The 26,647-nt window shown below is 37.3% G+C and overlaps 2 protein-coding genes across 5 annotated transcripts; one reads left to right on the forward strand and one right to left on the reverse strand.

Moving 5' to 3' along the window:
- Positions 1-806: 806 nt before the first annotated feature.
- On the reverse strand, positions 807-14,265 carry LOC116426173 (uncharacterized). 2 transcript variants are annotated; one of them, XM_076372886.1, is made up of 10 exons: positions 13,728-14,265; positions 12,303-12,797; positions 11,371-11,708; positions 9,218-9,549; positions 8,406-8,590; positions 7,334-7,545; positions 6,259-6,594; positions 5,097-5,219; positions 3,738-3,905; positions 807-2,058 (listed from the first exon to the last, which is right to left on the reverse strand). In XM_076372886.1, exons 2-10 carry the CDS (start codon positions 12,701-12,703, stop codon positions 1,880-1,882), a joined length of 2,274 nt encoding a protein of 757 aa, XP_076229001.1. In that variant the 5' UTR covers positions 12,704-12,797; positions 13,728-14,265; the 3' UTR covers positions 807-1,879. The 2 variants fall into 2 exon arrangements, with proteins under 2 accessions (XP_076229001.1, XP_076229002.1); XM_076372887.1 differs by having other exon boundaries at positions 807-2,071; positions 12,303-14,265.
- LOC116426284 (15-hydroxyprostaglandin dehydrogenase [NAD(+)]) lies at positions 12,665-26,496 on the forward strand. 3 transcript variants are annotated; one of them, XM_076372892.1, is made up of 7 exons: positions 12,665-12,829; positions 19,310-19,430; positions 20,175-20,298; positions 21,166-21,272; positions 21,662-21,835; positions 22,535-22,689; positions 23,639-26,496. In XM_076372892.1, exons 2-7 carry the CDS (start codon positions 19,338-19,340, stop codon positions 23,751-23,753), a joined length of 768 nt encoding a protein of 255 aa, XP_076229007.1. In that variant the 5' UTR covers positions 12,665-12,829; positions 19,310-19,337; the 3' UTR covers positions 23,754-26,496. The 3 variants fall into 3 exon arrangements, with proteins under 3 accessions (XP_076229007.1, XP_031830877.1, XP_076229006.1); XM_031975017.2 differs by lacking the exon at positions 12,665-12,829 and adding an exon at positions 14,391-14,697; XM_076372891.1 differs by lacking the exon at positions 12,665-12,829 and adding an exon at positions 17,968-17,977.
- The last annotated feature ends 151 nt before the right edge of the window (positions 26,497-26,647 follow it).

Genomic DNA, 26,647 nt, shown 5'->3' on the forward strand with positions numbered 1-26,647 from the left:
TAAATTAGTACACAGAAACTGTAATGAATGAATAATTCATTTGTTTCTAATAAGATCAGTGTTTTAAATTATGAATTAAAGATATAAATTTCGATGCTTTCAAATGTCTGGAATCAATTTATTAATATTTATCTTAAGGAATACATAAATGATTTTACTTGTCAACGATATCTTCAGTGTTCTCATAAGAGTGAAGGATGCAGCGTAGAAATTAATAGAAAATCATCGATATAAAAGTTGTCCATTGTCAGTGGTCTTTTCGTCGACGATTTTCAGAAGTGTAGAAGTGTAACATTTTTCTTTTTCGAGGATTATTATTTTCATTGTTTTAAAACATCTTCGACGCAATTTCCGTCGTGTAGAAAATGAACGATACGAACGAGGATTGAACGAGAGCAAGGGAAAATGAAATTCTCGCGCGACGACGATGGAAGCGATACTTTCCAAGCGATCGTTCGCGATTCTTCTTCTTTTGATCGCGGGGCCGACGAACCGTCTCAGTGAAACTGGGAACAACGATCGGCTCGGCTAAAGATTAGTTTGACTAACACGAGAACGAAGCGAGAAAACGATTGTTGACCAGATCGTGCGTTAGTATGAGAGCGAGAGAAAGAGAGGGCGAGAAAGAGAGGCGAGTATTGAATAGAGAAGATAACGGAGGACAGAGTTGTTTTTGGATAAGAACGTTTGTAGTTGCAAAAGCAACGTCGATGAAGAAGTAACAACAATGTATACACTATACATAATATATGGATACATATGAAAAGTGAATAAATCTACGTATACATAAATGAGATAGATTAATACAAAATGAAATGTCTGGTATTATTATCGAAACCTCTTGTCCAACCTCATAATTTTGGTGTTTTTAATAATATCGTTATTCTTAGTAATTATTATTTTTGTAATAAAATGATTGTATTCAATGTTGTACCTTGTTTTGAATAATTTACATTGAAGTAATGTTTATATTTAAAACTTTCTCTTTAATAACTGAGAAGTTTAAAAATTACTTAACAATATCGTGCAATTTTTGCATTTTTCGTTAAATTCATCCTGAAACGGAAACAACTGATAAAACGTGCAATGAGGTAAATAAGGAAACCCATAAATTGTCAATCGGTATACTTTTATTCGTTTAAAATAACAGGCCAAGGCACGTCATGATCGCCACCGAAAAAACACTCGGTATCAAGGTAATCGTGTTCAATAGAAAAAAAGAGCAATAACAATAGATCCCGTTCGATCGACAATTTAAAAAGCGGAATCGTGCAAATGTATCTTTCGTTCACGAGAGAAAGAACGAGGAAAAGTATCCGAACAAGCGAGAAATACTTGAAGGCCCTTAAAACACGCGAAGCAGTCATCAATACAATACACGAATAAATAAAATCCCGGTGAAAACACGAACCATGTTTCCAATCAAGTTAGTTCTACAAAAAGAAGCAAAAAAAAAGAATTTAACAAAAAAAAAAGATAATATCCCGTATAAAACAGCGATTTGGTTAAAAATGGAAGACCCAATCACAGTTAAAACCCGCGTACCACTTTACGCGACAATTTTTCGTAAAATTTATTTTAAAAAAACGCTATCTTGTAAGATTCTTGTTTCATACTCTACAATCTCTGATTCTTTCGTAGATTCTCTGTCGCATTTTTGAAATTTCTATTTTGTCTGAGCGATCGTTTCTTTTTCTTATTCCTTTTCCAAATCACGTACTCGATGTCTTACGCCGCCATGATGTAAATTCCTGACTCTTGAATAAAATGTTCGAGAAGAAATATCGATGTAGACTTCGAGTTATTCGTCGTTTTATCCTCTATCGAAATGTAACTTATTTTTTCCTTTTTTCTATATTGTTTTCCTTTCATCGTTTAGTTATCCTAGAAAGTTGCCAACGCTCTCCGCTGCCTCGTCCATGGCGCTGACTTCACCTTGATCGTGCTCCTCGAAGTTCACCGCTTCTTCTTCCTCGTTCTCGGAAATGGCGGCGTTCATTTCGGCAGCGCCTTCGCCGCCTTGATTTGTCTTCTCTTGGTTTTCGGACGAAGCTTGCCCTAGAGTACGGATCTTTATGCAAATTCAAACGTTTGAAAACGGAACTATGATAGAAAATGGCTTTTCCTAATAAATATTGTAAACAACCCTATATTTTAGACATTCTGTATGTTTTGTCGTGTCACGTGCAATTACACTTCCGAATTTCCTCTGAATGTACAAAAATTCGCGATTATTTATTTATTCCCATATTTTCTTAGTTAATAAACAGAAAAATGCAACAAGACGAAATTTAAATTTTGTCGAAACCGTGTCTCGCCTAGTACAATCTTTGTTTCACGAATAAATAATTCTAAACATATTTCTTCTTATGAACAAAATAGAACACAAATTACAGTTTGTATTAACGGTAAATAAGTTTAATGTTATTGCATATTTAGACGCATTGTGATTTATGAAAAAATTAGAATTGATGTTTGGCATGAAGATCCATATAGAGGGTGTTCCGTATTAATCTATTCAAAGATACAATTCAATAATCCATTAAAATGCTGTTTCTTTTGTTTCTATGGATTCTCATAGATGGGTTATCATTTGCTTGTAAAAAATAACTTGATTACGTGATTATGCTTGAAACAATAGCAGTTAATATTTCCTACAGTGCGTTATTGACATAATCCCAGCCGATCTATGGCTCAAAAGTGAAGAGGAGCGAAGGGATTCGGCCGCACGCTCCACCTCAGCTCGCGGCTCGGCCAGTAACAAAAACGTGCCGAAACTAATTCCGCCATTACTATCGGGCCAAGCGCCACGAGTGGACGTCTCCCCTTGCCCCTCTTCACTTTTAACCCTTTGCACTCGAGCGGTGACTCTCAGTCACCATACGACTTGATATACCAAAATCATAAAGTCTTACATATAATATGAACACGTTGAACACCGTGGGAATCACCCGTGACCCGTAACCAGATCGAATGACTACAGTTCAGTCAATTACACGACGATTATTTGTAAACGTTTCTATATCATAAATACTACTATCTAATGCGGTGACATTCAGCTTGACAAATACGCAATAATAATGATGCAATTCAGTCAAATGATTCAATATTATATTTCTTCCATTTCGTGTATTTTGCTGTATGTAATCGTGCGGCGATCAACGTATTAAGCTTCTTGTAATCCATGAAGATGAGAAATATTGAAATAATAACTTTGTTTCTTAACTTATGTGTATTCTCTCATTTAATTCGTTTTAAATGATGTCGTCTATAACTCATTGGGAACTGTTGAATATTTCTAGTGTAAGACTTCAGAGTGCAAAGGGTTAAGTCAAACTATATGTACCAAATTACCAAATTATTACTCCCCCAAAACAGGAAAAATTGCATTTGAGGCATTCTTTAATCACTTGCGCTGGCAACGAATTGAGAGACTCGACAGGATCTCGCGCGAAGGATTGTATCTTCGTATATTATATACAGATATGTACACAAATGTCGTTTACCAATAATTTTGTACGAAATGGTAGAGTTCAGTACAATCTGGAATACGTAATCCAATAAGATTATCGACTTGTACAATATGTCGTTGGTAATTTTCGGACAAAAACATCACGACGCGCGTAACACGTCTTTCCGGCGCGAGTGGTTAAATAGCGAATAGTTCCAGCGATAATTGCATTTATAGGTTAAAACTGAACACCCTGTATAGTGTATTTCGGTGATACGGTACAAACCTTGGCCAAGGTTACGAGCTTTGCTCTGATACGAGTAGTCACGCGCATTGGCAAGGCCAGCGATGACGCACGCGCTCAGGGCACTTCGATTAAGATTCATCGGCGATGCATCGTACCACTCGTTGCTATCCGCGTCGTAACACTCTGCATACGCAATTGTCGTTGAACCTAAGAAATTCAATTGACAAAATATAACATTCATAAGTGGCTTTCGGGTGAAAGCGGTGTCCAGCAGGAATTTCTTCCCAATCTTTCGCCATCGTTGCAGCTGGCTTCATCGGACATTAACCCTTAGCACTCCAGGTTGTTTTGTAATCTATCAGCAACTGCAACTAATTTTTATAGTATTCCTAGCGAAAATTAGAGATGCTATAACATTTCTTTGATGTCTTATTTTCCTTCTTAGTACAAAATTTGGATGTGTGGAAAATCTAATAATTTTAGGGTAGTTTCTTTAAGATTCATTAAAATGTCTAATATTATAACTGCTGCAATATTGGAGCCTACAGAGTTCAAAGGGTTAAAAATTGTTCAGTTGTCCAATTCAGCTGATCTATATAAAGAGAGTCTTTAACCCCTGATGAAGATAGCTGAATAATGGCGAAACGTTGGGAACAAATTCTTGCTGGACACGGCTCTCACCCGAAAGCCACTTATAAATATAATATTCCAGGCCGTGAAAGCATTAACCCTAATCGGACTCCGATGTGACTTCGAGTCACATTTGAACTTTTTACTTAAATATTTTGATTATTTCATATTGCATTTCCAAAAGTTTTTCTGTGATTTTAAAATTTGGGCCCTATAAACAAAAGCAATAACATTTTAATCATTCCTTTCATTTTCATAAGTGACTGAGAGTCACATCGTGGTATGATTCGTTATAAAAACACGTGGTACGATTAGGGTTAAAGTGGCAGAGTATAGCTTAAGTTTCGGCAATTCACAAGCTACGAGTATCAATCACTCTGATAAATATTAGCTGACTAAACCATGGCCTTTCATGTGTTTAAGTATGTATACGTAATGTTTTAGGTGTATATAATATTAAACAATTAACATGAATATTTTAAATATATAGAATTTTTATCTAACATAAATATTTAGTTAGATATGATTATTTTATATGATTAGGTTTTTATGAATTAATTTATCGAGAAAAACTGTTTGGACTCTCAGAGTTTTCGTCGGATTAAACATTTTTCTGTAACAATTTTAAACAAATTTTGAAGGAAGAATAAATGCATCAAATCCGTGGATAATTCGTTAGAGTGGTAAGTTCATAGTTAATTTCTGTTTTAATTAATTCTAGAGAAATTGTGAATTTGCGAATATAATATGCGAAAATGATCGAATTACCATTGAAACCACCGACAACAAAAATCATGTCGTCCAAGATGACCGTGGCGAAATTGCTGCGAGGGCTGGACATTGCTGGGACCGCGTGCCAGTCCTCCGAATGGTTCGGATTGTAACGTTCCCCTGCAGGAACGGAAGATCGATATTGTAACGAGACATTAACTTCCACGCAGCGGAAAATCCCTACTAGATAGAGTGCTTTCATGCTCGGTACAGTGGTTTCAAAGCAAGAAATTTTCAATAAAATCGAATGCATCAACGAACAAACAACGCCGGCGTAAACAGAATCCTTTTACGCGTTACAGAATCCCTCTGTTCAAGTTCTAGTATACTTCAGTCGAGTAAAAAATCTTCGGAATAATTAATATGCCACAAAAGTGTAACAATGATATCCGCAAAATTTAGGAAAAATGAACATTTAATACGTAATATTCTGAAGTCATAAATAATTAACAGAATTTAATGAGGGGAATAATTTAAACCTCAGATAATAAATAAAAAGCACATGTTGAAATAAAATATTAAACTAATTCTACAATGAAACTATTTAAGGCGAAGCTAAAAGAATTCAATGATCTCCATTTCCTCTAAACTTGTCCACAAAAATGTCAACTTAAATCATTAACACTACAGATACCAGACGGGTCGAAATAACCAATTCCTGATTTCTTCTTTCTACAGTTATTAAAAAGATACCAGATATTTCTCTGAGAAGCTATTCAAGAAATTGATTTAGCAATACGCAAACTGAGTTATACGTCAATTAACACATTGAATACCGTACGATTTCATACAACAAAACACACAAAACAGAAAAATGTAATATTAAATCATTTAATTGAATTGTATTACTATTGCATATTCATCGAGCTGAATGTCACCGCATTAAATATCATTATTTGTACTATAGAAATGTTTCTAGATAATTATCGTTTAATCGAATGAACCATAGTAATTCGATTTGGTTGGGGGTCACCGGTGACCCCATGGCATTCAACGTGTTAAAGTCTCGATGCGCTCTCGAAGTATCTATAGAAGAATATCAAAAAGTTAATTTAACTGCTTAGCAGGTTTAGTGTCAAGCTAGGAGTTCATTGATACATTTAACTGATCATTAGGATTGCGTCCCGTTCAATTCGGATTTCAAGTAAAATCAATTCACCGGAACTGAGCCTGGTTAATCCATCGAAGCCTCCGAGAGCGTAGAGGCTGTCCCGGAATGCGACCAAGGAAACCCCGGACCGTGGATTGGTCATCGAATGAATGTAACTCCACTGATTGGTCTCCACGTCAAAGACCTCGGCGGAATTCAGAACTTCTCGCCCGTTGAAACCGCCGACGATGTAAATCTTGTCCTGCAACGCGGCCGCACTCGCGTCTGACCTTTGCCGGTGCATCGGCGGTATCAGTTCCCATTGGTTCCTCTGAGGCTCGTATCTTTCTCCCGAGCTCATCCTGGTACGACCGTTGTAGCCGCCGAGAGCGTAGATCTTCCCACCTAATTACGTCATTCGTGTGAAATAATCAATATTTATCATATACCTTTTTATTACACTTCGATACGCAATTGACTGATATTAGAAATATTTGTGCGATACAGAAATGATTGTACAATTAAATTGTTAGAATCGACTCCTTTAGAAGAGATCTTAACCCCTTGCACTCGGAAGTTTCTCACCAGAAATGTTTAATATTTTTTGACGAGGCGAAGACGATATTTTAAATAGACAATCAGTTCTAATCAAACAAGATACTTTTTCAATGCCAAAAACTCAAATATCATACTGTTGTGTAACATATTTTAAATAGATAATCAATTCTAATCAAATGTAATACTCTTTGCAATGCCAGAAATTCAAATACCATATCGCTATAACATATTTTAAACATATAATCAGTCCCAATCAAATGTAATACTTTCTTCAATATCGTGGTAATTAGCAAAATTACACAATCTTTAAAAACGAGATTTCCCGTCACCTGTATACAATATATTAATTCCTCATATTCTGTTCAAACTAAAAACCCACAGTCTCCGCGTTCTATCCGACATGAAATTGCTTTACAGTTAGGTCACGCGCATCCGCGAGCCAATTGTTCGAGGCAAGAAAAGGGAATCGTTTCGGCGTCAAGAGAACGGCTCAATTAGCCGATCCCTTTCTATAAACGACCCTCCGTCTCCCTGGATCCATTTCCCCTTCGCCCTGGCCAAGGTGGTGCCAGGAGTGTGTGCTCACCGTGTGTGCAAACGCTGACGTAACACCTCGCGTGATACATGCAGGCCCGTTCCCGCCATTCTTTGGTCACCGGGTCGAAGCACCGTACCGTGTTGAAGTATTGATTCCCGTCGAAGCCGCCGATCATGTAGATCAGATTGTTCAGGGTGCACAATCCGTGGTACGCCCTCGGTGTCGCGTCCGTGCTCACTGATAGAAACCATCTGTCAGCTCTGGAGTTCACATTATACGACCCGGTGAATCTCGGCTCGCTTCAGGACGCTCGGTGAGTCTCGCGGGACCGTTACCCGCGACACTTTTATATTTTTAACCAGTTAACTGTGGAATTTCGTTTGGAAAACCTCCGATTTCGCGCGCGATCGAACCAGATAATGAAGTGTACACTTGTCGAGCACGGAGCAAATGAATGTATAATATATTCTAACTGGAGAATACGGAACGAAGAAGAATTATACGCTTATCTAGAGAAATAAACAATTTATGGCTGACAGAATTAGTACTATTTTGCGTTTTAAGATGATAAGATGTATGGACCTGTAACTTGGTAACTATGGAATTTAATTTAGAAAATCTCTCGTCTTACGCGCGATAGCATAAAAAAATAAAGTCTGTACTTGCGAAATGCAGGACGAATACACCTAGAGTATATGTCAATGAAAAACCAAAGCGAAATAAAGGAGAATTACGTGTTTATCTAGAAAAATAAAGAATTGATCGTTGACAGAATTAGTACCATTCTGCGTTTCAAGGTGATAAGATGCATAGTCCCTTAACTGGTTAATTGTGGAATTTAAATTGACAAATCTCTCGTCTTACGCGCGATAGAATAAAAAAATAAAGTCTGTACTTGCGAAATGCAGGACGAATACACCTAGAGTATATGTCAATGAAAAACCAAAGCGAAATAAAGAAGAATTACGTGTTTATCTAGAAAAATAAAGAATTCGTCATTGAAAGAATTAATATTCAAACTTTAAGATGAGGCGTAGACGCATCGCAGTTAACTGGTTGATCGGTACGATAACGGTTTATCTGTACGTCAATAAAAAAGGAGGAAAGTCTTTCAAGGCACCTTGTGTCGTAGGTCTCGACGAAATTTGTGGGAGCACCAGCACTCCAGCCGCCGATCGCGAACAAGATCTCGTAGGGGATCCGGGGACACGTCAGTGGATTCTTCAGGTCGATCTCGACGCCATTTTGCTCCGATTCTTGCTCGGTTAGGTACGCGTCCGCTTCGGTTAACACTTGCTGGCAGAGCTTGGAAAGAATAGGAAAGAAGGAAACAGGAGATTAACAGTAACCCTACGACAGGGAGTAGTATATTTATCGCAACCTACATAGAGAACTTATTTTACAAAAATATCGAGTGCTGCAGTACGTTCGCGAATGTTAACTAATTTTAGAAGCTACCAAATGTTATCACTTCTTTTAAATATATAACAAACGTTTGAATTTTATAATGTTATATTCCTCAAGTATCCAATTAGAATATTCAGAGAATATGTTATAATATTACAAATTGAATAAAGATATGAATTTGATTGAATTAAGATACACAAATAAGTTCAACACTAAAATTACCGAGCGATTAGAGCAATTACTTCGAATATTTTATAAAAATTAAATAAAACACGTCTCTTGAAACTCAAAGAGTCTCCTAATCTCGTGTCTCTACAAATATACTAATTTAATTAAAAGTCTTTCACAAAAACGCTTTCATAATTCAAGAAACATTGCAAAAGAAACGTTCCGAAGGAAATAAATTCAACTCGTCCGTTGGTTTTAGTGTTGATTATTCAGCTTACGAGGAATAAGTTCGAAAGAAAGAATAAGACGAAGAAGAAAATCAATATCTTCGGATAATGGACGGCTGCGAGCACTCACTCGATCCTCCTCGATGATCTTCCACGTGAGAATATTGTTCGTGAAGAAGGGGTAGCCCATCAGGCCGTAGCGCACGCATTTCAAGAGCCTCGGCAAACAAGCCTGCCTTTCTTCGGCGTTGTGCTCGACCCAGGTTTTAACGGCCTCGAAAACTATTTCCTCGTTTCTGACGTTCAGCTCGTCGTCGCATAGGATCGCCTCGAGTTCCTCGCCGGTGAGCTCTTTGAATTCCGGGCTCTCTTGCAGTATCCGCTTAAAGTGATGACGAATGTATTTCCGGCCCTTCTCTTCCAGGTCACGGCAGAAATAGTGACGGGCGAATTTAAAGATACCTAAGTTGTCACAATTCAGCGGTCTCGCCAATGGCTGACTTTTACACGGAATGTAATTCTGTGCTTTATTTCAGTACTTTCGTGGAAGCAAATCGATTTTAATACATTGCACGCCGGCTAAATTTTGATTACTAGACAACGCGAGCGTCGATGATTATATTAACCCCTTGCCCTGTGATTTAATTCTTAACTCATTACGTACTGATAAAGAGAAATCTCGTTTTTTTACAAAGACACTTAGCTATGCAACTTTGTTATCTACCACAGTATTTAAAAAAATATTAAATTCGATTCGAATTGATTATCTATTTAAAATATATTACATAACAATATGATATGTGGATTTTTGTATGTATAGTCGTATAAGTTGATCTCATTGAAAATTGCCATCGGTATAATTCAGTGAATTAACTATAACTATGATGAATATAAGTACTTCATGTTATATTTAAATATAATATATTTGGTACTTTTATATTTATGATATAAGTAATTTATTAGAAAAAGAAAGAATTTTTATGCTTGTTTTATTCCTGTGTTTAGTCCAAAGATTAACAATTGATAATAGAAGAATAATATTTAATTTACAATTAATGAAAATGAGTAACACTTAGATTTCTCAAATTCAGTTTAAAATTTTTGTCACAAGTCTGATACGTTATTGTAGATCAAGGGGTGAATATATTTTTAAACACCAATCAAACCGAGATTTCTAACTTACGAAAAAGAATAAGGAATTCGATTTTGTAATTTTATTCTCGGTTTGTGTTATACATATCTAAGATGTTACATTAATGTAGGACTAGCGATTAAACGATAGACTACGAAACTAGCATTATCACGGGGCCGGCGCGCAATGTGTTAACACTAAACCTACTGGACGGGTCAACATGATTTCATCGTTTTGTAATTATTAAAAAGATAAAACATGTTTCTCTGAGAAATTATTCAAGAAATTGATTTAGAAATACGCGAACCGAATTTTAAAGTAATTAGAGTCTCGATAGATATACTCTTGAAGTTGCTATAGAGGAATTTCAAAAAGTCAATTTAACTGTACGGTAGTTTTAGTGTTAACTATCTATGAAAAACTGAGAGTGCACGTATAATATAAAACATAATTCTACTATCTACCAGGTTAAATGAAACACAAGATATTTAACACGTTGAATGCCGCACGATTTCATAAAGCAAAATACACAAAACAGAAAAAATATATATAATATTTAATATAATGTATTTTATATATACATTTGTTATATATTATATTTATATAATATTTATTAATGTAATATATTTAACATATGTATTTAACCCTTTGCACTCGGGACTCTCAGTCACCACTTGGTTTGATACGATTAAATAAAGTCTGGTGTTTAATATTGAACTTTGTATAATGCGTCACTATATGAAATCTCGTAGCAAAATACTTTTGTCTCCTAATTTTTGCGAGTAATGTAACTAATTTAATCGATAAATTAGGAGACGAAAGTATTTTGTATTTTTGCGAGTAATGTAACTAACTTAATTGATAAAACATCGTCTATATTTTATCAGAAGTGTTGAATGTTTCTAGCAAAGAACTTTCGAGTACAAAGAGTTAATTTAATATAGTAGTAAATATAAATATTATATATATATATAATATTTATATACTTCTTATTATATATATATAAATTATAATATAGAAGTGTTTTCAAATAATCATCGTTTAATTGACTGAATTATAGTAATTCGATTTGATCACCGTTGACCCCCATGGCATTCAATTTGTTAAAAAAAGAGCAATTAATTTAATCGATCAACGAATCGACACATTACCTAAGCAATTCTCGAGCCTCAGCTCCTGCAGCAGGAACTGGCAGCACAGCTGAACGACCCCTAGGACCTCGAACTGATCGGCCAGCGGTAACAGTTGCTCGACGTTGTCCGCGTTCACGTTACACGCGCCGGTGTAAGCGTAGTCGAGGACGAGGCTGAAGATCTCTCCGGGAATGGAGTCGATGACGACCTCGGTAGTCTCGGTCTTGCCGCCTTTCAGGCTGTTGGTGAAAAGGGCCTTGAAGTACGGGCTGACCGCAGACAAAATGGCACGATGCACTGGGAATACGTGGTCCCTGGCGCATCTGATTGCACCGTCGCATAACTGCTGGTTCGCTCTGAAACAGACGCGTCTGTGAGATGTGACGGTGTCGGTGAAATGTCGATGGAACCCTCTGGTCCCCGAGGAATGTACATCTGAAGCATTCCTTAATTGGAATACAAGATTAACGCATGAAACGGTAAAATTGGTTTTAAAAATGACGCCATTTTACAGAGATTTCTGTTAACTCAATGCTTCGATGTTTGAACTGGTTAATCGATGAGAATATTACGACAGCTTGATTAAACTTTCTAAATGTTTCAACATCGCTTATCAAGAACTCAACTATAGACCCTTGCTCAGACCGATATTCCCTCAGACCTTTTGAAAATCACTTGTCCCAAGCTGCACTTGGAATTCAATCAATTCATAGTTCACAGAAATGTCATCAAACCCATCTAAACTCTATTCACTCTTTCAAAAGTATTTTTATAATAGTCTACAGTATTAAACACAGTTCGAAAGCATCAGTTCAGTAGACAGACGAGACGAGCCGCCAGTGAGACTGTGTGATCAATGACGATAGGATTGATTACAGTCTAATTGAAACATCCTATCGCAGATCCGTTCAATTCGGCGTCCGATGAAGTTCGTTTGAAAAGTTACGGACCTGAGCTCGGACCAGACCATGGGGAACTCGACGAGGGCATAATTGGACGGCAAGCACATGCATTTCCTGACTTTGGCCGGCTGCTTCCTGGTGCATTGCTTCAGTTTCGTACCGAAAACGGTGGCGCGCGACATTCGGCTGCGGAATAGCTTCCTGAACTTCATCCTGCCGCGTCCGTCCATCGCCTCGTGGCCGACCAACGCGATCCTCTCGTCGCTGGCCAACCACGCGACCCCCTGCTTCTCGCGTAGCAGCAGCAGCTTCGCTTTGACCTTCGTTACGGGCCGATCGTTCGTTCTCGTAATTCGCTCTGGTTGTCGATGCGGGCCCCGGCACACCGGAGATTCGCGGCCATGACAGAGGAACGCCGATACTTTCAGCTGACGGTACTGCTCGATCATCTTCGGCTCACTTCCGGTTTATAGGAAGCGATCTGTTTTCTGAAGAACGGTTAAATCTTGACGGTTTCCTTTCTATATTATCGTTTTCCGAATTCTGAATGGAAGATGATGGGAGCTTTTTTTAAGGTTTTTCTTTTTCTTTTTAATGTGTGTAATTCATTTGACGAAGTTCTTGTGGATATTTATTTGTGTTTTATGGGAGTACTATTTCGGTGCTTCTCAGTGTGCGATGTTCTTGAATGAATTGCTGAAATGTGTTTGTAGTGCTTTTAATGTGATTGGATGCTTTGTTGGCAATAGTGAAAGTGTAAGGGTGGAAATTGTTAGTTGACGAAGGAATTGTTCCTTAGAATCCATGATTTAGGAATGTTATTCGCACGTGGAGTATTAATATCGAGATTAATTAAGTTATTCAATTACCGTGATGAATATAATACAATTAAAATCTCAATGTATTCAGCATCTGATAATCAATTTTTTTTTTAATTCATAACAAGTGCTCATAGAATACCTAGTTGGCAGTTAATGCTCTAAAAACTGCCATAGCAATGCTTGTTTTAATACAATGACGCTAACATGTACCACCAGTGATACCTAATCTTCAATATTAAAATAATTCAGCATCAATAATTACTTCATCTACTCCATCATTTATCAACATTCACCTACACCAGCAACAAACCTAAAAATCCTAAACAAATCACTCCTTCCTCCAAACATCCCTTACCCAAATCCACAATCTAACATCCACTCACACCAGCAACAAACCTGAAGAACCTAAACAAACCATTCATTCCTAAACATCCCTTATCGAAATCCACAATCCACAATCCACTCACATGTAGCAACAAAAGTAAAAAACCTAAACAAATCACTCGTTCTTCTAAACATCCCTTATTCAAATCTAGAGTCCAGCATCCACCCACATCTAGCAACAAAAATAAAAAACCTAAACAAATCTCTCATTCCTAAACATCCCTTATCCAAATCCACAATACAGCATCCGCCCACACCAGCAACAAACCTGAAGAACCTAAACAAACCACTCATTCCTAAACAACCCTTATCCAAACTCACAATCCACAATCCACTCACATGTAGCAACAAAAGTAAAAAACCTAAACAAATCACTCGTTCCTCTAAACATCCCTTATTCAAATCTACAGTCCAGCATCCGCCCACATCTAGCAACAAAAATAAAAAACCTAAACAAATCTCTCATTCCTAAACATCCCTTATCCAAATCCACAATACAGCATCCGCCCACACCAACAACAAACCTAGAGAACCTAAATAAACCACTCATTCCTAAACCTCCCTTATCCAAATCCACAATCATACAAAAACAGCTCCCAACGTGAACGCATTACTCCAAATTCCCCGGTTCGAGTGTCGCGAGTAATGTTCAACCCCCGTAAACATCGATCTCGCGCGGCCAGGGCGGGGTCGCGGCGCGAAACCGAGTCTGGGGTGGTCGGCTCGATCGAAAGCGGCGGTGGTCGGTGTGTCCGCGAAGCACGAAAAAAAAAGGAGTAAAAAGACCACCTCCGCGCGCCGCGAAGGTTAAGGGCTCCGGGGGAGTACGGGGTGCACGGGCGCGCGCGCGCGCGCGCACGCAGCACCGGACACGCAAACGCGGACGGGGCGGGAGCCGGCACGTAAAAGTCACGTGGCACCGGGACCGCCGCCAATCAATATCGGGGTGTGCTTCGCGCGCCGTCTTCTCACCGGGAGTCAGTGCGTCCGCGACTGTCAACCACACCTTGTCGGGGAAGCCTGCTTCGCTGGGCTCCGTTCGCGACACAAACACAACACCTATACACCTGCACACTCGTGAATACACCGTACACACATACGCACACCAGACGTGTACAGCTCCTTTGGCGTGTGGCCACACCGTGTGCGCGCACCCCCAGCCGCCCGACAGTCTGTGTTTCGCTTTCGTCGACGGCCTGCCTGTTGCGGGACACAAAACGATTCATCCGAGACTGAAGGTATGACGTTCAAAGAACAACGCCGCCGCGGGAAACCCACCCCCAGGTGGTTGCACTACCGTGATCGAACCGGTCAGTGCTCTGTGCGCTTTAGTTTTCGAGAGACGTTTGTTTCTTGTCGCTCGGCTAGGGATAGGGGTCTAACAGCACTCCCTGAAATTATGGATCTTGTTAGTTAAAGGCTGTCCCTTTCCCTTTTGTGGGGAGGGAAATCGTAGGGGTGAATTGAAGGGTAAAGTTGATACGGCGTATCGAATTGATGAGATTTACGTGACTCGGAATTTAGGGGTTGTGATGATTTAGTAGTGGATTTTAGAGGATGCTATTAGAGGATTTGGAGGGTTTGGAGTTTGAAGGTTAAATTTGAAGTGCGGCGGGTTTTCGGAGCGAATTGGGAGGTGATTGGAAGATTTTGTTACTTATTCGATGGGGTAGTTCGGAATCTAATGCATGATATTAAATTGTTTTAGTAACTTAGGGTATGTAGGCCCGGCGTTTTAGAAGGAAAATGTAAGTTCCATAATTTTGAATGAACTGAGAGTAGATTCTTGATGATAGTTATATTTCTCCGGCTTCATAGAATGCTAAATTCCAAAACTTCAAACACTTCAAACTTCTCAGATAATTACTCTAACTTCAATATTATTTAAACCTCTATCATTCCGCAAAGAAAAGCCTTCTAAGTCAAATTCCGCTGATTACTAACCTACCCACCCGAATCTCAAAAACTCAAATCCTCCAAACTTCCAAGCCCCCGAACCTCCATCAAATCTCCAAAATCCTCCACTTCTCATTCCTCAGCAATCCTCAATACACCTCAAACGGTTCTCGTTCTTTCTCTCATTGAACCTTCAATGTCGATGTTCCTCCAGTTCGATGAATGGTTCCTCCATTCAGCCCAACTTTCACGCAAGGCTCTTTAACTTCTGAGACCTGGCTTTCTAAATACTTCTGGGATTTTTCAGGGGGCTGCTCGACTTTCCCGACACGCCACGGCGGAGGGGGCGGGAGGGAGAGGTCTTAATGGTGGTCGAGTATTTTCGAGGAGCGTAGGTGAAAGTCGAGAGGTGCGTGGCAGCGGCGGCGGCGTACGGTTTCCCGGGGATATCGAGCGATCGAGGCGTCGTGAATTTTTTAGATCGCCTCTTTCTGATGCTCACCGGGGGAAAACGTGTTCGCCGGTTTATCTGCGACCGCCAGACGCGCGGGCGGGGGCGCGGGGTGACGTGCACGGCCGCGATATTAAACGAACCCGTGCGAGATGCTACTCCATTCGGTGGGGTTGATTCACACACGCCAGTATTTGAAATCCTCTTCTGCGGACGCGTGAAATCCTCCTCGACGCCTGCACCTTTCACGCGCGCTCGGGGCGCCCTGCGCCTCGCACGTTTTTTCCCTCGGGCTCCTTCTTTCTTCGACGTTGCACGGACTGTTGAATTTTTTAAACGCCTTAGCGAGGAATTTTTGAAACTTCTTGGTGGTTCAGGGGATGCTTTGAACTGGACTGGTAATTGTTTGATCTTTGGGGGTGTAAAAGTTTTTTGAATTTTTGAAGCATGATTATTAGTGAAATGCTGGGTTAGTATGGTAAATTTGAGATGTGTTCTTTTGTCTCGTGTTGTTGTCTAACATAAACTACCAGATGGTTCAAATTGATCCGTTTTAGAGTATTTAGTTTGCAGGTATTTATATTATTACAAGACTATTGCGAAAAATTGTAAAATAATTTTATGTATTTGTGCAGATACAATAATGGACCCATCGAATCTCGAGAACTGTATTGTTCTAATTTGTATGAAAGCTTAGAAATAAATCACTCGAATTGTTCGATAGTTTCAGTGCATGGAATAGGGATGTATTATTGATAATAGCAGTGGTGACTGATATAGTGAAAGGTCGTTGATACTGTATAAGTATACGTTATTTTCTTTTTCTAGAACCAGGAAAAATTCTTGTATGAAAAAGTAGATCTTATGAGACTGATAATGCTAAAAACGGTGCTTTGGTTTTTACTAGAGTTTCATTCGCGTGTAAAATAAAGATTTATACGAATGAAAATATTTCTTAGTGTCGTGTTTCGCGGTCGTTGCCATGAAACTCTTATTAAGATTAAATTGTAGCTACCACGATGAATAATTGCTATGGAAATTGTGCGAAGATACGATCTGTGATTCATTCATTCGAGATTATAGAATACTGGGTACTTTAATTTTGAATATACAAAATTTATTCTGGAGTTACTTCCATATTTAATTCTTTTATTTATGTATTGCAACAGAATCTATATCTAGCATAATATTAAAATACTTAAATCCTCGTACCTAACGAATCAATGTCATAATCCAGCAAAGGACTGCACAAAACAAAATTTCAACGCCCAAAACATTTAATTTCCCTTCGTAAAAGCTTCTCACATTTTTTATTTCCTTAACAACCAAGGACATCCAGTATACAATTAACAATGTCTCAAAATCAACCATACATTCCGAATAAAAACTAAATAAAACAAAACCACACAAGCATACCTATATACAAACAGAATCGATTATCATTAAACTACGAATCCTCGCGCAAATTCAAATGTTCAAGAACACAATTAGAAGATTAGAATTAACACTAAAAACTGAAAAATGCATAATACTGAGTTAACACCGAACATACAAAACGATTTTCCGCGAACATTCTAAAACTCATTACATCCTCAACGTTTCACACGTTTCTCCCGATTCTACACCTTTCCTGCGGGTCTACCACTTTTCTATAAACCCGTAAAGACCCACGGTTTAATTGTTACATTTAAATTTCATGTATTTCGCACACAATTCTCCAGGTTCATTGTGGCGGTCTCGATTTCATGGAAAAGACCGTTCGTTATAGGATACCTCGACGTAATAAAAAGCCTAAAACGAAAAGCGACTTGAATGTCGTCCGCTTTTAATTGCGAACGGCCGGCTAGTCCCCGTCGAAAGGAAACTCGTTGACACAGCGTGACGGGAGTCTGGCGTCGAAGCGTGCGGTGAAACGACGCTCCCGTCCGTGCGTCCGTCGCGTGCTCGGTGAGTCATGCGCCGCGTCGGCTTTATTTCCGAACGGGCATCCCCCATCGACGCCGGGAAGTCGAGTACGAAATGGTTATAACGAGACGGTGAAATTCGATTTCGCCCACGCGACTGATCACACGCCACCACCAGACCGGAAATCGCTTAGACGCGGCTTTCCAAGCGGATTCGAAATGATCACAGGACGCCTTCAACGTTCCGCCATCGAGAATTCAACGGGTGTACTTCTCTTTCGTTTCTCACATTCCTCGTTGTCAAATCCATATTCTTCGTTGCAATTCTGGCTAATTTCTCTTTAACACCAGGTTCACGAAACCCGTCAATTTGACGGATATTGAATTTTTTAAACATTATTTAGTAATAGTTTAAGTCGATCTGCAATTATGCGAATACGCATTGCAATACTCTGGTTTTGAAGCTACAATTTTCGCGATTTATATAAACGAACACGTAGTTCTCTAGGAACAATGGAATAAAGTATAGCATAAATGTCCGTAAATGTAGTGTTAATTAACCGTTTGAGTATCACTGGTGTTTACAAAAACCCAGGCGAAAAATGCGAAGCTTTTCTATTTTTGCAAAAACAAATTTTAAATGGCGCGATCGTTACATTTTTCTAGTCTTAGACGGATAATAGCAACAATAAAAATTAATAATTGGAAGGAAAAGAAATAAATAAGCTTCATCTAATTTTACAAATCGCACTGCTTGGGTTTCAAATTAATTAGGGATTTAGGTTCGGGGAATATTTAAATGTTTATTATCGGAACTTTATTGTTGTAGTTGTTTGAATAATAATTGATAGTAAGAAGTAGTTATTATTGAAGTAATTAGTTAGTATTATGATGCAGATTTTTATGGAACTTGAAAATTTTGCGAATGTGAGTAAAGGGATAAAATTGTTTGAATACTCTGTGGGTTTTTATATATCGCATTTTGTGCAAAATGAAATTTTAAATATTGTGTAAATGCGTAAATATTCGTGGAGTAATCGTTGTAAATGTGGATGGGAATATTCGGATGTCAGAATGGGGAATTAATTGTATGACAATTGAAAATTGTGAATTTTTATGGAAATGGAATATTTATTTTCAAAGATTTATCTCTATTTTTGTGTATGACGTTTTTTATTAATCGATTACAAATGTGATATAAATAATGTGCAGATTGTCGCGGTACTTGTTTTATTCTTACAGCAAAATGCTTGCGATAAACATTTATTTTAAGTTGCGCCATCTGCTCGGCGCCTGTTATCAGTGAGACGGATTTTTTCTTGGTTCTTCGTATCTGCCTGGGTGAATGCAGAATACGTTGCGAGATGATATTTGAAGAGAAATTAATTATCGACTAATAAACCCAGTACCATAGAATAGTTTCTGACAAATTATCATTACACTATTGACAGAAAATTAATAAAAATTCGTAATAGAATCAAATTTTTAAGTAAAAAAAAAAGTTCCTAAGTAAATTTCTTTTCACTGAAATAATAAATTTTCATTTTACTGATACGAGACTGATTTTTGAAATATATTGTGCACTTATTCTGTTCACAGACAAACAGTTTTCAAAGGACAGTTGAAAATGGACCTAAAAAGGAAAGTAGCCCTGGTGACCGGTGCTGCTACCGGAATCGGCAAGGCGTTTGCCACGGAGTTAGTGTACCAAGGCGCACAGGTAACTAAAAAAAATCGAGATACCTGCACTTTCTAGAACAGTTCAAAAAAGAGAAATGTAAAGTTACTTTTCGAATCCTCAAAAAGTATGCAATCTTAATTTACGATCAGAATATCGCCTTAAATGTTTTAACGTCTCGCACTCAAGAATGACCGACTTATATTTGGATCGTTTCCCGTCAGAAGAGATATTTTATCCCGTTATCTGACCGACTTTTGAAGAATAAAAACTGAATATTAATAACGATGACAGGGAGCAGTATATTTATCGCAACCTACATAGAGAACTCAATTGATAAAAATATCGAGTGCTGCAAATCGTTCACGAATGTTAATTAATTTCAAAAGCTATCAAATGTAATCACTTCTTTTGAACATATAACAAACGTTTGAATTTTATATTTTTATATTCTTCAAATATCCAATTAGAATATTCAGAGAATATGTTATAATATTACAAGTTGAATAAAGATTCACAATTTAGTAAATCTATTAACACTAACAATACCGACACTTTTCCTAACTCGTCAGATAATTAGCTACAAAATAGAGATAAATGAATTAGATAATACATTTTTCTTAGTGGAGACAGAAACGAAAGGAAGGATGAAAATTGAAAAATCAATTAATTAGACAATATAGGAAATAATATGAAATTAAGTGAACAAAAGAAAATGCAGAAATTTTTCACTTTCAATATGTGCTTTGCTTTAATGTTGGAAAAAAATTGTGTTTCTATTCGCAGGTTGCCGTGTGCGACATCGATGTAAACGAGGGTGAAAAGCTGGTGGAAATGTTAACTTCAGATTATGGAAAGGATCGTGTAATTTTCTGTCAGTGCGATGTTACAGATTACTCACAGTTCGAAGGTACATGGAAAGATATTGAAAACATTGTGTTACAACAGTTTGTATTAACACATTAAGCGCCATAAAAATGTTGACTGATTTACCGTACAGTTATTTCTTTGTACCAAAGAAAAGCAAGTGTAATTGTTAATTATTTGGCGTTAGTATCCTTGCATTACACCATTGTCAGTATACCGCGGTTTTTTATGCATTTATGAGAAATTTGGAGGTGCAAAATTGCACAGAATGCATATGACACAAAAAAATATATAAAATATCTAATGTTTAGTGCTTTTCATGACATTTGTTAGGAAAAACCATTTTGCATTTTAATTCTGCTGTTTTAATTATGTTCTTGAAAATTTTAATTTGCATAAAGATCCACAGTATAAATATCAGCTCAGTTGTGTTATTAACATGTCAACTGCCACGAGAATCTTGAGAATTTTATATGTTACTTACCCTTTCATAGCAAACGTAAATATTATTGATCAATTATTGATCATTTGACATCAGAATTTTTACTTGACACCATTATCTAATTATTTATGCTATTAAACGTTTTAGTTGGTAGTCACCGTGGTAGTTAACTCTAAAACTACCAGACGGAAAAAATTACCCTTTCCTGATGTCTTCTTTCTGTAATTATTAAAAAAAATGATTTAGCAATACGAATACTGAATTGTAAATCAATTAGAGTCCCAATAGATGCACTCTTGGAATTTCAGTGTTAACGTGTTGAACATTTTCATTGGACATCGGTTATCTTGCACGTTAGCTTTGTTTCCAAGTAATTCACGAGCATCGGTTATCGGTGACTAACATGGTGCTTAACGTGTTAATTTACGTTCGATAATAGTAACTAACCGGGAAATAATTTATTTCTAGATGTATTTCAGAAGACAATCGCAACGTTCGGTCACATCGACATTGTTGTAAACAATGCTGAGATGATGAACGATCGACTTTGGGAGCTGCAAGTCGATATTAACATTGTGAGTAATCATTAATTACCTATTATCCGATATCTAGTAATCAAATATTTATAAACTCATTCCATAATTCATGAAATAATAATCTTTAAAATTAACTTTCAAATCAAACATTCGTTTACATTCTTTTTCAGTTTAATCTGTGGGCTCAATCTTTCAGAAATGTTGCATATACATAATAGTTCATAAACGCATATCAAGTACATAAGTAAAAATTATTTTTTGTCACTTGGTTCAGTGAAAGTAGTGGAAAGTGTTAACACAGATTTTCAATGAATTGAATCTACTTATGGCCTATGAAATTGTAATCTCTGATGTTTGATGAGCGTTTCAATGTTCATTGATCGTTTATGTATTGCAGTTCAAGATCTTTGTTGAAATAATTGTTACAGTATGGCGTGATCCGCGGAACACTGCTTGCTCAACAATTCATGAGAACAGACATGGGAGGTCACGGCGGAATAGTGGTCAATATTGGAAGCAATGTCAGCGTTAACCCCTACCCCAGTCTTCCAATTTACTCTGCCACTAAAGCGGCCATTGTCAATTTCACCAGAGCGTTCGGGGTAACTATCAACGCTTACACTGTCAATAAGGCTTCTCAACATTTGCTAACACGTGTCAAGAAACACATGACAAAATGATATTGATATTAATTAAATAAAAAAAATAATATAAAAATGATATTGATATTAAATTAGACAGGAAAATAATATAAAAATGATATTGATAATAAATTAAACATGAAAATAATATAAAAATGATAAATGAAATGAAATGAAGGAAATATTCAATTATATTTTCATATTCATTTATATTAACTGTTAATGTTTATTGGGTACGTTATAAATATGAAACATATTATATTATAAGCATGATTTATTAGAAAGTTTTAAGAGTGACTCTGTTTGAGTCATCCTGTATATTGGAAAAATAAAATTTCATGTTCCTGATGTTTTTTACCCTTTCCACTCGAGATGCGATTCTCAGTCACCATTTGATTTGATATAGCAAAATTCTAAGATTGGATATACAATATTAAGCTTTGTATAACGCATAGATATGTGAAATATTGAAAGGAAATAGCTTTGTTTCTTAATTCATATGTGGTTTTTCATTCGCTCGGTTTCAAATAATGTCTATATCACATCGAGCAACGTTGAATGTTTGTAGTGAGACACTTTCGAGTGCAAAGGGTTAATGTAGACATTGTTTTGACTCTGAGATCGAAGAAAAATATATTACGGTGTTATTGTTTTCTTCAGCACCAGTACCACGTGGATTTGACCGGCGTGAAGGTGATGGCACTGTGCCCAGGTGCGACGGATAGCAAATCGTTAAAGGATGACAGTAAACATCTGCTCTGGCGTCGATATGAGGATGCCTGGCACTGTGACATAGCTAATTCCGTGCCACAAAGGTAGATAGAAACTTGAAATAGAAATATGATATGGCTCCATCTACCTTCTTCCGGAACCAATCATTTCCTAATTTTATTATCGGAAATTCTACACATAAACCATACACATCCTTTCTTTAACGAATTATTTGATATTTTATATCTTCCTTGTTCACTCTTTATTTGATGTCTCGAATTATTAACCCCTTACTCTATGATTTATTTTCAAACTGTGATACAACTTTCAATGAAGAAAGGCGAAATTTTAAGTTTCAGGTGTAGTAATTCATTAGTTTACAAGTCTTTTCTCATCAAGTACCATCAACATATGTAAACAAAGGTTTAAACAAAAATGGTACATTGAAATAAAGTTTCCATTAACTAGCTGCAAACTAAAAGTAAACAAGCTCGATGGCAGATTTTTCTTACTGGAAATAGAAAGAAAAAGAAAGACAAAAATTCGAGAACTGATTAATCGGATAGTACAGCAATTAATATAAAGTCAAATGAACGAAAGAAAACGTTTGCGCTCCTATGTCGAGCGTGACTGGACATCAGTTTTATTCACAGATTATATTATTATGTTATTTTCAATATTATTAACAAGAAGAATCGTTTACACTGCTCTCTACAAACTATCTATTTCTCAAAATGAATTTCAAATAAAATATCGTAGCAATACAGAGTTATTCAGGAAAAAATGCAAAAGAAATTCGGAGTGCAAAGGGTTAACCCTTTGTACTCGAGGGGCGACTTCTAGTCGCCAAACGATTTGATACAGCAAAATTATAAACTTTGGTATCTACCATTAATCTTTGAAAGAAAACAGCTTTGTTCCCTAATTTACGTGTAATTTCTTGATAAATTAATTTTATAGAATCTTGTCTACACCTAACTAGAAAGTATTGAATATTCCAAGTGAAGAACATTCGAGGTCAAGTGGTTAACACTGATGAAATTGTTGTTCCAGAGCGGAGCACGTGGCGAAGGCGTTGGTCCACGTGCTAACCACCGGCAAAAGCGGAAGCATCTGGCTGGTCGAGAAGGATCAGCCACCTCACGAGATCACTTTCTCGAAGATCTAAGAATCCACGTGGTTTCACCCTCGCTTGAATACAAATTTAACCATGCCGTACCATAATTGCGAATGTACCTTTATTATACTGCCGGAACGGCCGGCGACGGACACGCGAGACCCAAGTGTAGCACCTCTGACAGAATTGCACAGGGTTCAATGTATAAACGTACCGTATTTATCCAACCTGTAATAGATAAGTAAACGAGTATAAAACGATATGTATTTGACGTCGTTCTTCGCGCTTCGCTGTGCATGGTAAGCTGGCTCGGACACATCTAGTAATTTACTCGAACGACTGCCACATATTTATTGACGAACGATTTATTACGTAAAATTATCACAGAGTGGTCATGATTTTAAAGTCACTATTAATTTCTCAAACGAAATAAATCAAATATGCTCGTCAGTTTAATGATACTACCAACAGTTAGTAAGGAATAAAGGAATATTCTGTTTTGTATGAAAATACTCTTTAGAAATTGATAATCAATTTATATTTGATAAGAGAGTAAAATCGACCGAAAAATCGAAGATGGATCTCGAAATCGTTTTACTAAATCACTGAACTAACTTTCAACGTCCGCGAACAGTACAGTTAATATTATTAACTTAATTTGCAACTCAATTAACACATCGCGTACCGGTAACAAGAAATCTCGTTTTTATATAAAGACACTTAGCTATGCAACTTGGCTAATTACCACAGCATTGAAAAAATATAAAATTTAATTCGAATTGATTATCTATTTAAAATATACTACATAACAATATGACATCTGAGTTTTTCTATGTATATTGATATCAGTTGACCTCAGTGAAAATTGCCATCAGCACAATTCAGTTTTCTGAAAATTAGCCGGTACGCAATGTGTTAAGTTACTAGACGTGCCTGGATCAGCCTGATACTCGAATTAAAATGCGACACCCGAACGCGATCAAGAATTGACAAAACAAAAGAAGTTGCCAATCGATCGTTGCCACTGTCGATTATACACCAACAACCCGTCGCGCCGTAACAAAGAACAAAGTTTCAACAAAGGCGGAGTGTTCTGCATACTTGGCGAGAACACCTTTTTGTACATTGTTATGCGTTCCATGATTACACCTAAGTAGACTTTAAAGACCTAGCGTTAACACCGACGAAGCAATCCTCGAAGATGCCATCGGATCTTCGATCTCCATTTTCCTCCGGGAGTCGTCGAGTTCGATAGAAGTTAGACGAATAATAGTGAAAAAGAGAAACTGACATTTTCTAGCAAACACGTCGATCGAAACGAAAAATTGAAATTTTCGACGAGCGCGTCGATCGTAAGGAAAAACAGAAATTTTTTATGAACACGTCGATCGAAACGAAAAACAGAAATTTTCCAAGCACGATCGTGCAATGATTCGCGTCGCGACAAATAGAAAAAGTTCGTCGTGGATCGAGAACTTCCGCTGGAAATTGGATCATTGACAGCTGCCGTGTCCTTTATACATAACATTTCGTAGACTGTTCCGATGCTCGACAATTTGTATCGCATTCTAGTTTGTATACACACATACACACACACACCGTCAGCTATTTGTAAAATCGAAAATCTTTGCCTGTACAAAAATACTCGGTGGACGTGTCGTATTTTCGCCACGGTTCGTCAGGTAGTGAGAGGATTATACGTATAAAGGAAAAACGAAGAAAGAAAAATAAAGAAAAGTCGGTCCACGATCTGGTGTATCGACTCGGAGCACAAAGAAAAGGGGAAAAAGCAAAGAACACAGACAAAAAGTATCCATCGCTTCCGTTCATCTCAATCCACCCATCAAGCGTTCGTAAGTATTATCAGAGTCAACGAAAATGAATGATTGGGCAGCGGATTTGATGCGTTTATGGCTATTAAAATGCAATTAGAATATGAAGTAGATAACTATGCAAATAGAATGTAAAACGGGAAAATCTTCGTAAGAATTTAGGTATAATGTCACTTTATTCTCAACTTATTGAAACTCTTAAGAAAAGAAATTAGCTTGACACTAGAACTATCAAACAGTTGAATTGACTTCTTTAAATTTATCAAGTTTTTAAAATTAAATTCAGATATATAATTAAATTGGTTTGTCATTCAGTTTGGTAATCACTAAATTAATCCCATTAATAATTTCTCATACAAGCATGTAATTATCTTTTCGATAATTGTAGAACGATTACAAAATGGGTCAGTTTAATCCATCTGGTAGTTCTAGTTTCAAACCCTTATTTCTTTTAGTTACATAAACAAATTTTGATATTGCATACAGATCCGCTGTCTGATAATGATCGTGGGGTAGACGAGTCCAATGCATTGTCCATGATTACAATACAATCACGCTCGTAATTTTTATACGAACTTTTAAACGGGGATTACGACCAATGGGAGAGGAAACGAATAATCGTAGGTTTTAGATATACGGAATCGAGGCCTAAGCCCGGTGTCTTCGGCGCACAAATCACAATTATTATATATATATATATATATATATATATTTTAATCGTCCATATTTTCGATGAAAAATCTCCCGGGACTTTCGCTGCGTCGTCTCGATCCGAAATCGAGGGCTCGGCGAGAGAAAATCCGCGGGACACTCGGAATCGAGGGGCAATCGCACATTCGAATATAACATTACGTAATCTTAATCGACGCCACGGTCGGTAGCTAGTGGAAATTGTTGTTTTTGTTATGATTTGCTCGGAATGTATGTTGCAAGCCTAGCTAATAAAGTGCATAGCTTTTTAATTGAGGCGAGACGTTATTTCTGGTACCCAAACGAATGATATTAATTAGATCACATTATCGGGTCATCCTACAAATGATGTTGCTTCTTTATTTAAAAAAATCAAAATAAATGAAACTTTCTGTTATCTAAAATATATTCCCGTTTATTATC

Source organism: Nomia melanderi, chromosome 12, assembly GCF_051020985.1.
Source record: "Nomia melanderi isolate GNS246 chromosome 12, iyNomMela1, whole genome shotgun sequence".
NCBI classification, from domain to species: domain Eukaryota; kingdom Metazoa; phylum Arthropoda; class Insecta; order Hymenoptera; family Halictidae; genus Nomia; species Nomia melanderi.

Excerpts from the sequence above, each read along its gene's own strand:
- LOC116426173 (XM_076372886.1), bottom strand. The coding sequence starts at position 12,703 with ATGATCGAGCAGTACCGTCAGCTGAAAGTATCGGCGTTCCTCTGTCAT. Across the intron at positions 6,595-7,333 it reads CGTCAGCGTTTGCACACACG|GTGGGAAGATCTACGCTCTC; the intron begins GTGAGCACACAC and ends TGACGTAATTAG. Across the intron at positions 5,220-6,258 it reads ATTAACCAGGCTCAGTTCCG|GGGAACGTTACAATCCGAAC; the intron begins GTGAATTGATTT and ends CCGTTCCTGCAG.
- LOC116426284 (XM_076372892.1), top strand. The coding sequence starts at position 19,338 with ATGGACCTAAAAAGGAAAGTAGCCCTGGTGACCGGTGCTGCTACCGGA. Across the intron at positions 20,299-21,165 it reads AGATTACTCACAGTTCGAAG|ATGTATTTCAGAAGACAATC; the intron begins GTACATGGAAAG and ends ATTTATTTCTAG. Across the intron at positions 22,690-23,638 it reads GCTAATTCCGTGCCACAAAG|AGCGGAGCACGTGGCGAAGG; the intron begins GTAGATAGAAAC and ends TTGTTGTTCCAG.